This window comes from Epinephelus moara, chromosome 13 (genome assembly GCF_006386435.1).
Source record: "Epinephelus moara isolate mb chromosome 13, YSFRI_EMoa_1.0, whole genome shotgun sequence".
NCBI classification, from domain to species: domain Eukaryota; kingdom Metazoa; phylum Chordata; class Actinopteri; order Perciformes; family Serranidae; genus Epinephelus; species Epinephelus moara.
In genome coordinates, this window is record NC_065518.1 from 38,243,394 (window position 1) to 38,257,097 (window position 13,704).

General features: G+C 40.3%; 1 protein-coding gene across 1 annotated transcript in view; it reads right to left on the minus strand.

The window, feature by feature from the left end:
- rab3gap1 (RAB3 GTPase activating protein subunit 1) overlaps nt 1-13,704 on the minus strand; it is a 133,380-nt gene that overhangs the window by 86,941 nt on the left and 32,735 nt on the right. The window contains exons 8-9 of the mRNA XM_050059634.1: nt 11,970-12,051; nt 11,217-11,285 (exon numbers count right to left, since the gene is read on the minus strand). Of these exons, the coding sequence (XP_049915591.1) occupies nt 11,217-11,285; nt 11,970-12,051 (151 nt within the window). The remainder of the gene's footprint in view (nt 1-11,216; nt 11,286-11,969; nt 12,052-13,704) is intronic.

Consider the following 13,704-nt stretch of genomic DNA (forward strand, 5'->3'; position numbering starts at 1 on the left):
CAGCACAGAGGCAAACCTGACACCTCAACAGATGTGGCAAATTGGAATGCTCCAAGCACCTGTGCCTGAGCCAAACTATGCAGAGGTGGGCATGTAATACTTGATTGGCATAACAGTTTAAGCACTTTGTCTATTATCATTAATTTGTTTGTTGGGCCATGCAGCTGCAGCACATAGACCATCAAGAGGAGGGACCTGAAGACACTGACCATGGGGTTGTTGTTCCTGACATTCCATGCCCCCTGTCTGCTGAGAATCTTGCACTGCTGCGACGTGGAGAGAACCCTACCTCTGACTCCTTATCCTTTGGTCAGGATATATACCTGCGTGCTCTTCAACTTGTAATGAGCAGAGTTGTGTATAACGCGTTACAAAGTAAAGTGGAGTAGGACTCGCTGACAAACATATTTCTGACTCAGGACTTGCATTATGCCTGGTACACGCTACACGCTGGTACTCACCAATTATCCCCGGTCGTCTTTCACGGCGTGTGTGATGTCATCGGGTTATTCTTGTCCTATTTTTATCACTTTTACTATTATTTGTGTCTGTTCATGTGCCAGCCGACATGTTGTTGTAGTCACCTAAAAGCGTCAGCAGATGGCAGGAGCTACATATGAAGCGCCATAAGTAAACTATCAAGCTACTGTATCTTCCACAGGAATTTCTGACAAATGTTTCAGAATAAAAGCCTATTTGTAAAATGGAGGGATTCTCTAGCCGAGGTTATAAGGGGCTTTTAATTTGAAACAAGTGTTGAGTTTGAAATGACGGTGCGATATGTTAACTTTACAAAGACAACGGGAGCGGATAAAACCTAAATATATAAACACACAGAGGGATTAATACATAACGGACCGTAGTCTGTTTCAAATGAAGCTGGGAGCCTCTTCAGCTGTGGTGAGTAAAAGCCCCGCCGCTATTTGTTAATGTTATTACTTTATGTCCGACCGTGAGGATGTACCATTGTTTGCTAGCTTGATGCTAATGACAGTAACGTTAACTCAGCGGGTTGACAAAGTGCCTCTGCTGTTTCACACCATCATTTCCCCCCTTTACTCTGTGTGGTAACATCCCTAGAGGAAATATTAAAAATGCTGGGGTGTTGTTGTCATACAGTTGTCTACGGCAGCAGATTGTTCTGTGTTTCTACTGGTCAAAGTGACGGCTGTGATGGGAGAATTGGATCTCAGTGAAGGGCAAGTGGTCCATAACTTTAATTTTGGAGACAAAAAAATGTAGGCTTAGCGCCCTGTGGTCCATTGCCCTCTAGTAAATGTAGAATACTGAAAAGTGTTTGAGTTGCTTTTCTCAGGGAGTAACGTTGGAAGTACATTTAAAGTAATTGAGTTACTTTACTCAGGGAGTAACGCAGTAAAGTAACTGGTTACTTTTTTAAAAAGTAACGCAGTAACGTACTTTGATTACTTTTAAAGTAACCCTTACCCAACACTGGTAATGAGTGAGTGATGTTCCACACTATTATGTGCCTAAAGTGCAACACACACCGCCGCCGGTGCAGCGCTGTGGCAGTCAAGGGCCGCCCCCCAACACACACTGGCAGCGGCGCGCAGCAGCACCGTCAACATGTATTTCCCACCCCAGCCCACTAGGTGGCTGTACCTACACTAGTTGCCAACGGTTGCCAACTGCTATTAACAGAAGAAGAAGAGGAAAAACTTTGAGGCAACAACAACTTGAATTTCATGGGTGAGTTTCTTATGAAAGTCGTCTTATTAAAAATTTGAAACAACCGGAGTTGATCCTATGAGACGAGACGTACATAAAAGGCTTTTCTCGCAGCGCCGCCATGAGCGCCGGCCGCGCTGGAAATAGAGCAGTGGGCTGAAGCAGAGCAGCGTGGCACGTCAGCCGGCGCCAGTGTGGGTTGGTTCATAGAATATAATGGAGGCGGGCGTTTTGACGCGCGGCGTACTGCGGCGGTGTGTGTTGCACTTAATGATTATAGCAAACATGTTTTGAAACAATATAAATAAACAGCTAATCACTTATATGTTACGATAAAAAGGGGGCAGTAAGAAAATGCCTTTACTTCTTACAAATGGTTTATTCCTAGAAAGAAATTTTAAACATATTTTTTCTAAATGCATTCTAAAAACCAACCCAACCTTTGTATGTTGAAACCCACAGCCCATGTGTAAATGGACAGACACCATTCAGCTTTGAATGAAGGTAACTTACACATGGTTACTCACATACACCATCAAATGTTCCACACTACAGGAATTTAAATATGTTCTTTCGATGGCCAACATTTAACCATCTAAAACCTGATTACATAACGAGTAAGAGTACTTGTTCTGCTAGATTCCCCCTCTGAGCCAGCTCAACAGATCCTGTCTGGGGAGGTGATGGAAGAGCTATCATCACACCAAACAGGTCGTCTCCACTCAGGTGGGTCCCCCATCTTCAGACATGAACACAAACATCGTGGATATGTTTGGAGTACAATATCGGTGTCAATATGGCAAATCAGATGCTTCAGATCTAATCATTCATGGCCTTAATAGCCATCAAGTCAGGTGTGTGGTACTTTTGAGTTTTGTTGTTTATGACTGACCATGAACTGTGCAGCTTGCTGAACGCTTCCAAGTTCGCTCTGGAGATGGAGACCTATGTGGGTGACCTCCTGCGCGGCTGCGAGGACGCGGAGCGGCAGCTTGTCATTTTTCACGCATGCTTCCACACCAAGAAGGCACATTGACTATACTGTTGGATGACAAAACGCATCAAATCCTAGTCACTTCCTTCTTTGGGTGAGAAATAGTGCTTCTCTCTTTTTAGCCAACACATGGGGTACATGTATGCCATTCATAATTACACAGGTGACAGACTTTATATAGATAATCACTTGGCGAACCAGTTACCCAAACCATAAGTCTGTCTCTTTCTCACGCTCACTCTTTTACTCACTCGCTCAAACACATACCTCAAACACTACCAGTCCTTTTCTGATTTGTCTCTTTATCCTCCCAAAAATCTGAAAATGACACACTCAGCTCGCATTAAAATGTAACTGGGTGCTGAATCCACAAGACCAGTATAATTTAAGAAGTACCCACCTGCTGGTCATACATGGATGAGAGATATTTGTTATCCACCATGATCAACAATCAATTTTTAGAATTAAAAAACTGTGAAGTGCTTAGTTGCAGGTTTTTACTGTACATGATGCAAGCCGAGTATAATCTGAGAATGCAAAGATAATGAGGTGATGTGTAGTATCTTTCTGCCTGGGAGGGAAGACAGATGGCTGTGGTAAAGAGGTGCTGAAGGTTATGATCTACACTGGCCTATTTTTTCTGTTGGTCGAATGTACTGTAGGCTACTTCTGTTGATATTAATGAGTTGAATCCTGCATCACCCCCTTTCCCCCATGCCATTGTTTTGTATTGTGTATACTTTTGTATGTTCTTTGTCTTTAAGTTTGAAAATAATAAAATTTAAATATGAAATGTTATTGTTAAAAGGTTATTACATGTCTAACTATTATTGTGTATTGTGAATTACAAATGAATTGTTGAAATGTATGTGAAGCGCTTGGTAAACATGTTTTTAAAAAGTGCCATATAAAAACAAAGTTTATTACTATTATTATTGTTGTTGGTAATAATATTTGAAATGGTAATTTTTAATCAACAATGAATAAGTCCAAGGATCTTGAAACCCTACATTGATAACTGTGTAGGTCTTTTATTTCCTGGTGCACATATTGTGATGTTACCCTAAACCATATTTTATTTGCCATTAATCAGGAATTGCATGCATGTAGCAATTAGAGGTTATGTACATGAGGAAGCGAGGTCATATTTATAAGGTCAAATTTAGCTTTCACTCTGGCCAAAGACAATGGAATTTCAAACTTTAAAGAATCTCTGCTCTGGCCATTACACTTTTGACATCAGTGGGCAGGTGCTTCCCCATTGGTATAGCATAGGCTCTGTGCACAACCCTCGTGATGTACTTCCGATTCTCGCCAGCGATTGGCAAAGGAGTTTCCGGAATAACTGTCACCGGTAATAAATCTTTGGGCAGAGTGATCAACTGAATCTAGGGGTTTAAGAGTGGAGGCACAAACGTGTCTATAGGTAGCATCACCATAATCCAGAACAGACAAGAAGACAGCCTCAATTATCTGCTTCCTACTGAACATACTAAAATGAGCTTTGTTTCTGTACAAATAGCCAACGTTTTGCCGTAGCTTGCGGACAAGTGTATCAATTTATAGATTTGAAAGTAGGTTTTTGATCCAGCCAGATCAAAACAATAAGGCCTGTCTGGTCGTGTTGGAGGTTGGTTTCCTCATGATGTGCCCAATCCAGCCCCATTTCCAGATTCATATTGGCAAGTGTATTTATTATTTTTAATGATAGGCTATAGCAATTTGATGACACATAACATGAACAATTTCACAGAAACTATATTAAATTAGTAAACAATACAGCACAAAGTATGACTAAAATAATTACATATTTCATTGAAACTCTTCCCAGTAAGCCAAATGATGTCATGATGACGTCTTTCAGTGACGTTCAGGACTAGGCCAGATCGTGGACTTTTAGGAAATGATTTTGACGTCTTTCCTGGACGTCGTCATCTAGTCTTTTCCAGGACTTAGTTTTTATTTGTTTATTAGGATCCCCATTAGCTTTTGAAATTCATTAGCTTCTGGGGTTATCTCGACAGAAGTGTTGACGTTACTGCGATTTGCAGGGAAAAAAAGTCACCCCCACTGGCTCCCCTGGTTCGGAGTCCATGCGTGTTATCACCACACTACGGCCTCTGTTGTAAAACTCATGAGTCAGGTATCTATTTATTAGTTACGCAATCCTGTAGGTACGTATGCATCTGTGACTCAGACAGCAGAGCGGATAGTTTGCGACCTGCACGCAGTAGTTTTACATGTTTTTAAACAGTTATGTCTTTTTTTTCCGCTCTGCTGTTTGAGTCAGATTCATATATGAAAAAGACTTGAACAAAATGTGGAGTCGAAGTCATAATAATAGCTGTAATTCATATGGATTACAACTATCATTATTATTATTTTTCAAATTTTAGAATAACGGTTTTCCACACCTAAATCGTCCAACGAAAAAAAATCTATAAACAAAAACAGCTGTTAATTAGCACAAATTGTTTTTCAGTGGCAAAGTCTTTTTACGTTTGTTGTAATAGGGTGATATGCTATCAATAGGATGGAAGATGGATTGTCACTGCATACTGTACCTTGCAAATGGCGACTTGCTTGTTCCAGAAAGAGATTCCTATTTCAAACGTCATTGGTGTAGACACTTGTCACTCAAACATGTCTGACCATTGGGGAAGGATCCGCCCACTGCGGGATATTTGTATCAAAATGTTTCAATTAAAAAAAAAGAAAAAAAAAAATTCAACCAAAAAAATGTTTTCAATCAAAGAAAAAACGTGTTCAAATGAATCTTTTTGGGTCTCAAATACTTCTTTTGCATTCAAACACTTTTTTTCTTTTATTGAAAATATATTTTTTATATTTTTTTTTGGTTGAAAATATTTCTTTTGATTGAAGTGATTTTTTTGGGATTGAATAATAACGACACAAATGTCCTACCCATAATATGGCCCGAACACAAAAAAGATGACTTCAATCAAATAAAATATTTTCAATCAAATAATAACTCACTTCAATCAAAACAAAACTTTTCAAGCAAAGAAAAAAAGTGTTCAAATGCAATTTTTTTGGGCCTCAAATATTTTTTTGCAGTCAAACACTATTTTTCTTTGTTTGAAAATGTTTTTTTTTTGATTGAAGTGAAGTTTTTTTTGATTGAAAATATATTTTTTGATTGAAGCAACTTTTTTTTTGATTGAATAATAAAGACACAAATCTACCTTCATACATCCCAACCTGTGACCACCTGGACAGTCAGGAGATGGCTGTCAGAGACATGTGTGATGTTGAGGGGCTGTTATGAGGCCATGAACTGGGAAATGCTGACTGAACCATGTTGTGCAGACATTGCGGGGCTCACACACTGCATCACAGGAAGCATCAAGTTCTGTGTGGACAATGTTGTTTCAGCCTAGACTGGAAGAACAGACTGAACCCTTGGCAGCTGAACATTAGCAAAACAAAGAAGCTGATTGTGGAAGGACTAAAGGCTAGTTCACATTACATGATTTTCACCCTGATTTTGCGTCGCAGAGACTATCGTAATCTTTTTAGTGTTCATACCTGGCGACGTGTGTTTCTGTCATCGGGAGTCTCGCCAACTGCGTTACAACCTTTGTGTGCACACCACAAGATTTCTCCACCAAGCCCTCACCAACAGTGCCCCAGATAATGCGGTGACATCACCAAACCATGTTTGTGTAACTTGGAGACGACACATCGTAAAGGCATGGATATTCTTCCCAGTGTTGAATCAGATAGGCCTCCAGGGCCTGGGTCCAAACACAACGCACTCCCTGTGATCCTGTGGACGCCGCCATTGTGACTTTATACTGTGACGATAAGATTGTTATGTGTTTTAATGTATTTTATATTGTAATTGCATATTTTATGTGTACTGTATTGATTTTTTATTATTTTTTTAGGAACTATGCTGACAAACATCTGGCAGGGGGACTACCAATGTAAATCACCTCTTGGCTGCAATTTGCATCTACATTTTTTTTTTCTTTAAAAGGAATGTTCATTGATGTACACTGTCCCTTCTTAAACAAATAAATTATTTGAATTGAACTGAATTGTTGTTGTTGCTTGCCGGCTTGTCCGTGTTGCCAGATCTTGGGAGAGAAACAAGCAACCAGGACTATGGAAACGAGCCTAGAAGAAGCGACGGATATATGGAGAAAGGCAACGTTTAGAAAGCAAGCCCAAATAAGCAACTCCACTTTAGAAACAAGCCCAAAAAAAACGCAACCCATGACTACCAATATTTGTAAGTGTCTTTACAAAAAAACAAGCCCAAAGTCGCAGCTAATAAGCAGACCTGGTAACCCTGCGGCTTGTCCTCCTCACATTTCTTCCAACCATGCTGACGTGGGACATATCCCGCCTCTCATTGGCTGATGCTCTTTGTCAGTCGTGACACACTTCACCAGTTTTCTAGCATGCCAGATATCCAGTCCCAGTCGCGGACTTGCTTGTAGGCTTGTTCACACATGAGGACCCGTCGTGGCAGACTATCTGCCAACTCACCTCCAACCCAAGGTGGCTCTCAAGATCCTCTGCAACGTCAAAATCGCGGTGAAAATCGTGTAATGTGAACTAGGCTTAAGCCTCCTCTGATCATCCAGGAGAAGGATGCTTAGCTGGGTCAATCATATAAATACCTCAGAGTACACCTGAACAACAAGCTAGAGTGGGCTGGGGACAGAGGAGTTCTTTACAAGAAGGGCCAGAACCGACTCTACAGGTGCAGCCACTTCAAATATCCTGTTTGGCCCGTGGCAAAGTCGTGACCGATCCATGACAGGTCCCTGTCGTCACCTGGCTGGGCTCGTAGCTCAATGAGATCCCCCACAATGACGTAGAGAATACGGGGCCGACTGGTAACGCACCTAAGTTTAATTTGTAGAAACCAGTTGCAATAGTCTGTCTATCCACCAGGAGGAGCAGTGAGTGTGGAAGGTGAAGCAGTTTACTGCGCCTCTCATTAGTGTAATCTTGGGAGAGAGCTTCCCACACAGAGCATATTTAATGATTATCAGGCTACCATATCATAGGTCATAAATATTATGATTCAGCATTTTGTTATTCAAGAGAATTGCAGGAAAATTAAAGAAATATGGCTGGGAACCGAGCGACAGTACAGCAAGAACAAAACCGCGTCGCTGGTAAGATAGCCACATTCAGCAAAGATGACGCGCATCAACAAAGAGAGGTCCCAGCAGATTCGTCAAATGTGAGCAAGGGGAAAATCAACACAGATGATTCAGCAACATTTTGCAGACATGGGCATCAAAGTTACTCCAAGAAAAGTGCGATATCACTTCAAGGAGAGACAGCCCGGCCACTCACGTTTGATTAAACTGCACAAGTGAGTATATTAGTAAAGGATTAACATTCTATTCCGTGGCGTAAACTATAAAATGCATTCCTGTTTGTACATTAAAAAAAGATAATTTACTAATGATTCTTCTCTTGACTTCCACAGTAATATCCTGGCTGCCACTGATGATGAGACAAAGGCTAATGATGACTTGACCGCCCAAAATTTAAAGCAGAAAATTGAAGCTGATTTTGGTGTTTCACTGAGCCTGACTGCCATACGCAGAGCCCGCAGATTGCTTGGTTGGACGTATGGAAAGACTCGCTTCTCTCCAATGATAAAAGATTGCAACAAAGAAGCAAGGCTAAGACAAGCGCCGCAGTGGATGGAGTCTGGGGAGAGGTGGGATGATGTGCTGTTTACGGATGAGACAACAGTAGCTCTGCAATACTAGGCTTAGTTTCAAGAGAAAGGATCACTTTGTTGCCAAACCTACACCCAAACATCCCTTAAAGCTCCATGTCTGGGGATGATTTCACAACATGGACCAGGACCTATGGTCATCATTGAGGGAATCATGGACAGACACTATTTGAGAACAGTATCATCAAAGGTGTTGCAGCGCCATACATCAGAGGACATTTTGGGGCGGATCATCGCTTCTTCCACGACAATGATCCTAAGTATACCACTTCTGCTGCTACTATTGCGTCAATGGGAATGGGTGAAAACTCCGCCAGAGTCACCGGATCTGAATCCCATCAAGCTTGTTTGGCACATGATGAAAGACTTCATCCGCAAGAACGCAAAACCAGGCACAGAGGAGGAGCTTGTCTGAGCCATAGAGGTCTTTTGGGAGACTAACAGAGAAGGACAGAGTGGAAAGTGGAAATGTTGGCTTAATAAAAGCATGTCATTGTCATCTGTTTCACACTGTGTTTGAATAAAAGAAATACAAAAGTATTCTTGTGTTTACGAGATCATATTTCTCCTGTTTTAGCTTCTCTGCACTGACTCCCTGTAAAATCCGGAATTGAATTTAAAATCCTACTGTTAACTTATAAAGCTCTAAATGGTCAGGCTCCGTCTTTCTGTCTTGCAGGTTAACTTATATCACAGCGGTGCCTGGATAGTGTGACGTGTGTGGTTGTGCTGCTGCCGTGGTCCTGCCTGATGCCTCCTGCTGCTGTTATCATTAGTCATATTTCTACTGTTATTATACACATGATTATTGGCACATATGTATACTACCATATATTAATATATACTTTCAACTTATTGTACCACAATATCCGTAATTATAATTATAATTTTATTACTTTCATTAATGTTGTTGTAAGCTGCTGTCATTACAGTCTGTCCTGCATCTCTCTCTCTCTCTGTCTCTCTTTCTGTCTTATTGCGTCATATGGATTACTGTTAATTTATTATGTTGATCTGTTCTGTACGACATCTATTGCTCGTCTGTCTGTCCTGGAAGAGGGATCCCTCCTCAGTTGCTCTTCCTGAGGTTTCTACCATTTTTTTCCCCGTTAACGGGTTTTTTTTTTTCCTTATCCGCTGTGAGGGTCCAAAGGACAGAGGGATGTCGTATGCTGTAAAGCCCTGTGAGGCAAATTGTGATTTGTGATATTGGGCTTATAAATAAAATTGATTGATTGATTGATTGATTGAGTGATTGTGTTTTTTTATTTTAAAAAAATGATCAGTTACATGAAATAATTGGAAGAAAAAACTATGTCACAAAAATCATAACAATGAGTGCACTTATTGTGTGCCTTACCGCTGATGTCTGAACAGCTTCATGGAAGCGACATTTTACAAATCTTCATATTTTAAACTAACAAATTTCACACTGAGTAGGCTTTACGAACTTTTGACGCACACATTTAACAACACATCGTCGCTGTCGATGTCTGAACTACTTCGTAAAAGTGACATTTTACAAATCTTCATGAAGAATTGTAAAATGTCACTAAACTAACGAATTTTGAGTTTAAAATATGAAGAATTGTAAAATGTCACTTCGATGAGAGTGTCAGTCAGTCAGTGAGAGATCACAGGCTGAAATTGCCATTTCATCCTCACATGCAGAGTTTAACTGAAAAGGAGAGTGGTACTTTCACTGCACGCGACATAATGTGGTCCTGTTTATCTTGGAAGGTGAGAGAGCTCAAACACATAATTAGCATTACCATGAACCTTTTCATTCCTTCTGAATGGGTGAGTGTGCCATGTGAATAGGTTTCCCAGTCACTAAGATCATCACACTGAGTGGGCTGTACAAACTTTTGATGCAAACATTTAACAACACATTGTCACTATCGATGTCTGAACTACCTCATAAAAGTGACATTTTACAATTCTTCACATTATAAACCGAAAAATGATTCTGTCACTTAATTAATGTTAATGTTATTTTAAAATTTAAGTCTCTTAATGAGCAACTTTTTAAAAATGATTTAAGTAATTATTTTCAGGCACTATTTTCAGAACGTTTCTCATTATTCTGAGAGACTAACTCAATATTTTTCAGATAGGGGAGACCTGGGCCAATTTTAACAAAATTTTAGGTTTTCCTCAATAACTAATGTGTTGCACCTCTAAATCTTTGTTTCTGTGAGAGACGCGCCATCTCATGGTGACACCTTGTAATTGAATAAATGGGCGTGTTACAGTGGAATCTAGGCACACCCCCAGAAAGGTGGGGGGGAATGGTATTTGGCTGGAAATTGGCTTGACATTGGCAGGCTTCCGGAAGGCCTTTGGAAGGCCTGGGAAATTTGAAGTGCATGCATCTGTACTTCCTGTGGAAGCTCAGAGGCTTCGACGTCTGCAACAAGATGCTACAGAAGCTCTATCAGTCAGTGGTGGGCAGTGCTATCTATAATGCGGCGGTGTACTGAGGATGGAAAAAGAGGGGTAGAGACGCTGACAATCTCAACATGCTGGTTAAAAAGGCTTGCTGACAGGAAGAGGAGCTGAGCTGGACTCTCTAGAGGCTGTGATGGAGAAGAGGATGCTGTCCAATCTAGTTAGCAGCCTAAAAAAGGTTTTGCACCCTGTTAGTACTTGTGTTTGACATCAGTTTTAACATTATTCCTCATGCACTGCTGCTGTGTCATGCATATCACCCCCTGGGGTAAATAAGTATCTACCTATTCATCTATGTAAGAGGGTGTTAACAGTGGGATTCAGACAGAGAATCTAGAACACTCTTACCTGTAGACATCATTATCCACAACTATGCCTTCCGTCAGCTGAGGCCAAGTGGTTGCAAGATGAAGCTCACTACAACATCCAAAAACAGACACAATTGTTCATTTTGTTTTGCAAAAGATTCATTGTGTAAGAATTTCTTCTACATTTTTTAGATCAATATTTATTCATTTTAATGTAAACATAACAAAAGGAAAACATAAATATACACAAACAAAAATGCCAAAACCCTGCTAGGATCTTACTGACATCAAGAGGACATAACACATCAAACTTGTCTCTTTTTATGCCATCACGTTCTCATATTTATTACACATACTGTGGAGACCTGAAATAGGGATGCACCGATCTGATATCTGGATCGAATATCGGCCCCGATATCATCAAAATAGATGGATGGGGTATCGGAAAATGCAACCTATACCTGAGGCGATCCTTTCCCTTTAAATCTATTGCGACGCGAACTATGTATATCTTATTTCATTTTATCTTATAAAAGAACTATGTAGTCATCGATGCCTGATGACTCTAGTCTTTTCTGTTCTACATGTAAAAGTACATAGCTTTTTAGGTCAACCATGGTATTGGATCGGTATCGGGAATCGGCTGATAGTATCGAAACTGAAAAAGCTGGATCGGTGCATCTCTAACCTGAAATGTAATCAAAGGCCAGTGAAAACACAGCAAGTTCAGTTTTGTTGGTGGTGTACTGCAGGTTCTTGGAATGTCCTGTCATCTAAGTTACAACATCTTTACCTGATTGGCTCCTCACAGGCTCCAAATGGAAGCTTCCCAAACTCCACTCCTCCCACCTCACCTCCAAGGAGTGTGTCAAAGTCTGCCAGAGAGCCAAACAAAATGTACAACAATCTGTCATCAAACACTGAATATTTATGTCTGACAAGCCCCATTCAGGGAGGCAGCCAACAGTCCATGACACATATGAAGGAACTACAGCAATGAATGTCTAATGGAGGTAACAGCACCTATGTCTGTCATCATGCTCTACTGAAACCTAGTGCACATAAACTGACAGTCACACACTGTAAATGTCATTAGTGGAAAATGTGTGCACTATGTATAGACTATGTAGTCACTTCAAAAATATTAACTGTATTTTGCAATAACTCTTAGACTCTTGGAAAAATCATTAACATAATAATATGCATAATAACACGGTTATAAACACTATCAATACAAGCAGGTTGGTTGTTGAAAGTTTAGGTAAGTTCAATAAGAATGAGTCTTTATGGAGAAAAGTGTCTCCCGGATATAACATATTCATTCATGTCTTCAGACATGCTCAGATTGTTGTTTGGTTGCTCTGCCTCTTTCTGACCAGTAAGCAAGTAAAATTAAATCAATTAAGTATTTTTAGTATTTTTTTCATAGCATATGGTTTAAAAGAGAAAGAACATTTTCAGTATTTATAACCCATTGTCCTCAGGGTGATCTTGTGACATCAACTTCATGAAACACTGGTAGTATTAACATTGGACCCTGAACTATCTGAAAGGTAGTTTTACACTGTTTGTATAGAATCAAGGAAAAAATTGAGTCTAACTCTGAACTCTGAGGTAACTAACCCTGACATGGAAAACTCATGAAACCTTTCAGTTTCAGAACAGCTGATCATAGTCAGTTCAGTAAACTCTGAGTATGTTCACTCTGAGTTGAGCTCATGCGCAGTGACTGAAAAAAGCCATCAACAATGGAGTTCCGATACTACGATTTACCATGCCAACAGGTGAAAAAAAGGCAGAACTGCCATTTTAATCCAGTGGACACAGAGGTTTAATGCATGTATGTGCATTAAGAAAAAAAAAAATTAGTCAGAGCGGGGAAAAGTGTCAATAAGTGGATTAAGTTGTAACAAAATTTTATTTAGTGTTTTCCATTAATTCATCATTTCGGCCATAAGACTACATTATATAAAATAAATACATTTGTTCCGCTTTAATCTTTCGTGGACAAAACACAGGGGCCAGCAACGGAAGATATAATCCCTTCATTCACTGGGCCGACTGCCGGGATTTTTAACATTAACCCGTAATGTTACTCAATGCACGAGCTGACGACGTGACTCAATCAACACACCTTAAATAAAGGTTTAAAATATCTAGTTCCCCCACGGACATAATTGAGTCGGACCGAGTCCGACCATAAATCTCCGCTTTCACTTTGTGCAGCGCATTCTCGCATTTTGACAACATGGCACGTGAGCCTGACGAACCTGAAGACCCACCCGCAAACCTTAAGTCCTCCGTTTGGGAACAATTTGGTTTCAGGGTAAAATACGAAGATGGAAATAAACAAGTTGACAAGACAAAAGCAGTGTGCCGACACTGCAGAACAGCGGTCGGGTATGTACTTGGAAACACGTCTAACATGCTAACGCATCTAAAGCGACACCACCCAAGTTTGAACGTTAACCGGCACGACTAGAAAAAGCAATCTGGTGCAAACTACGATATCGTCGTCGTTTAAAAAG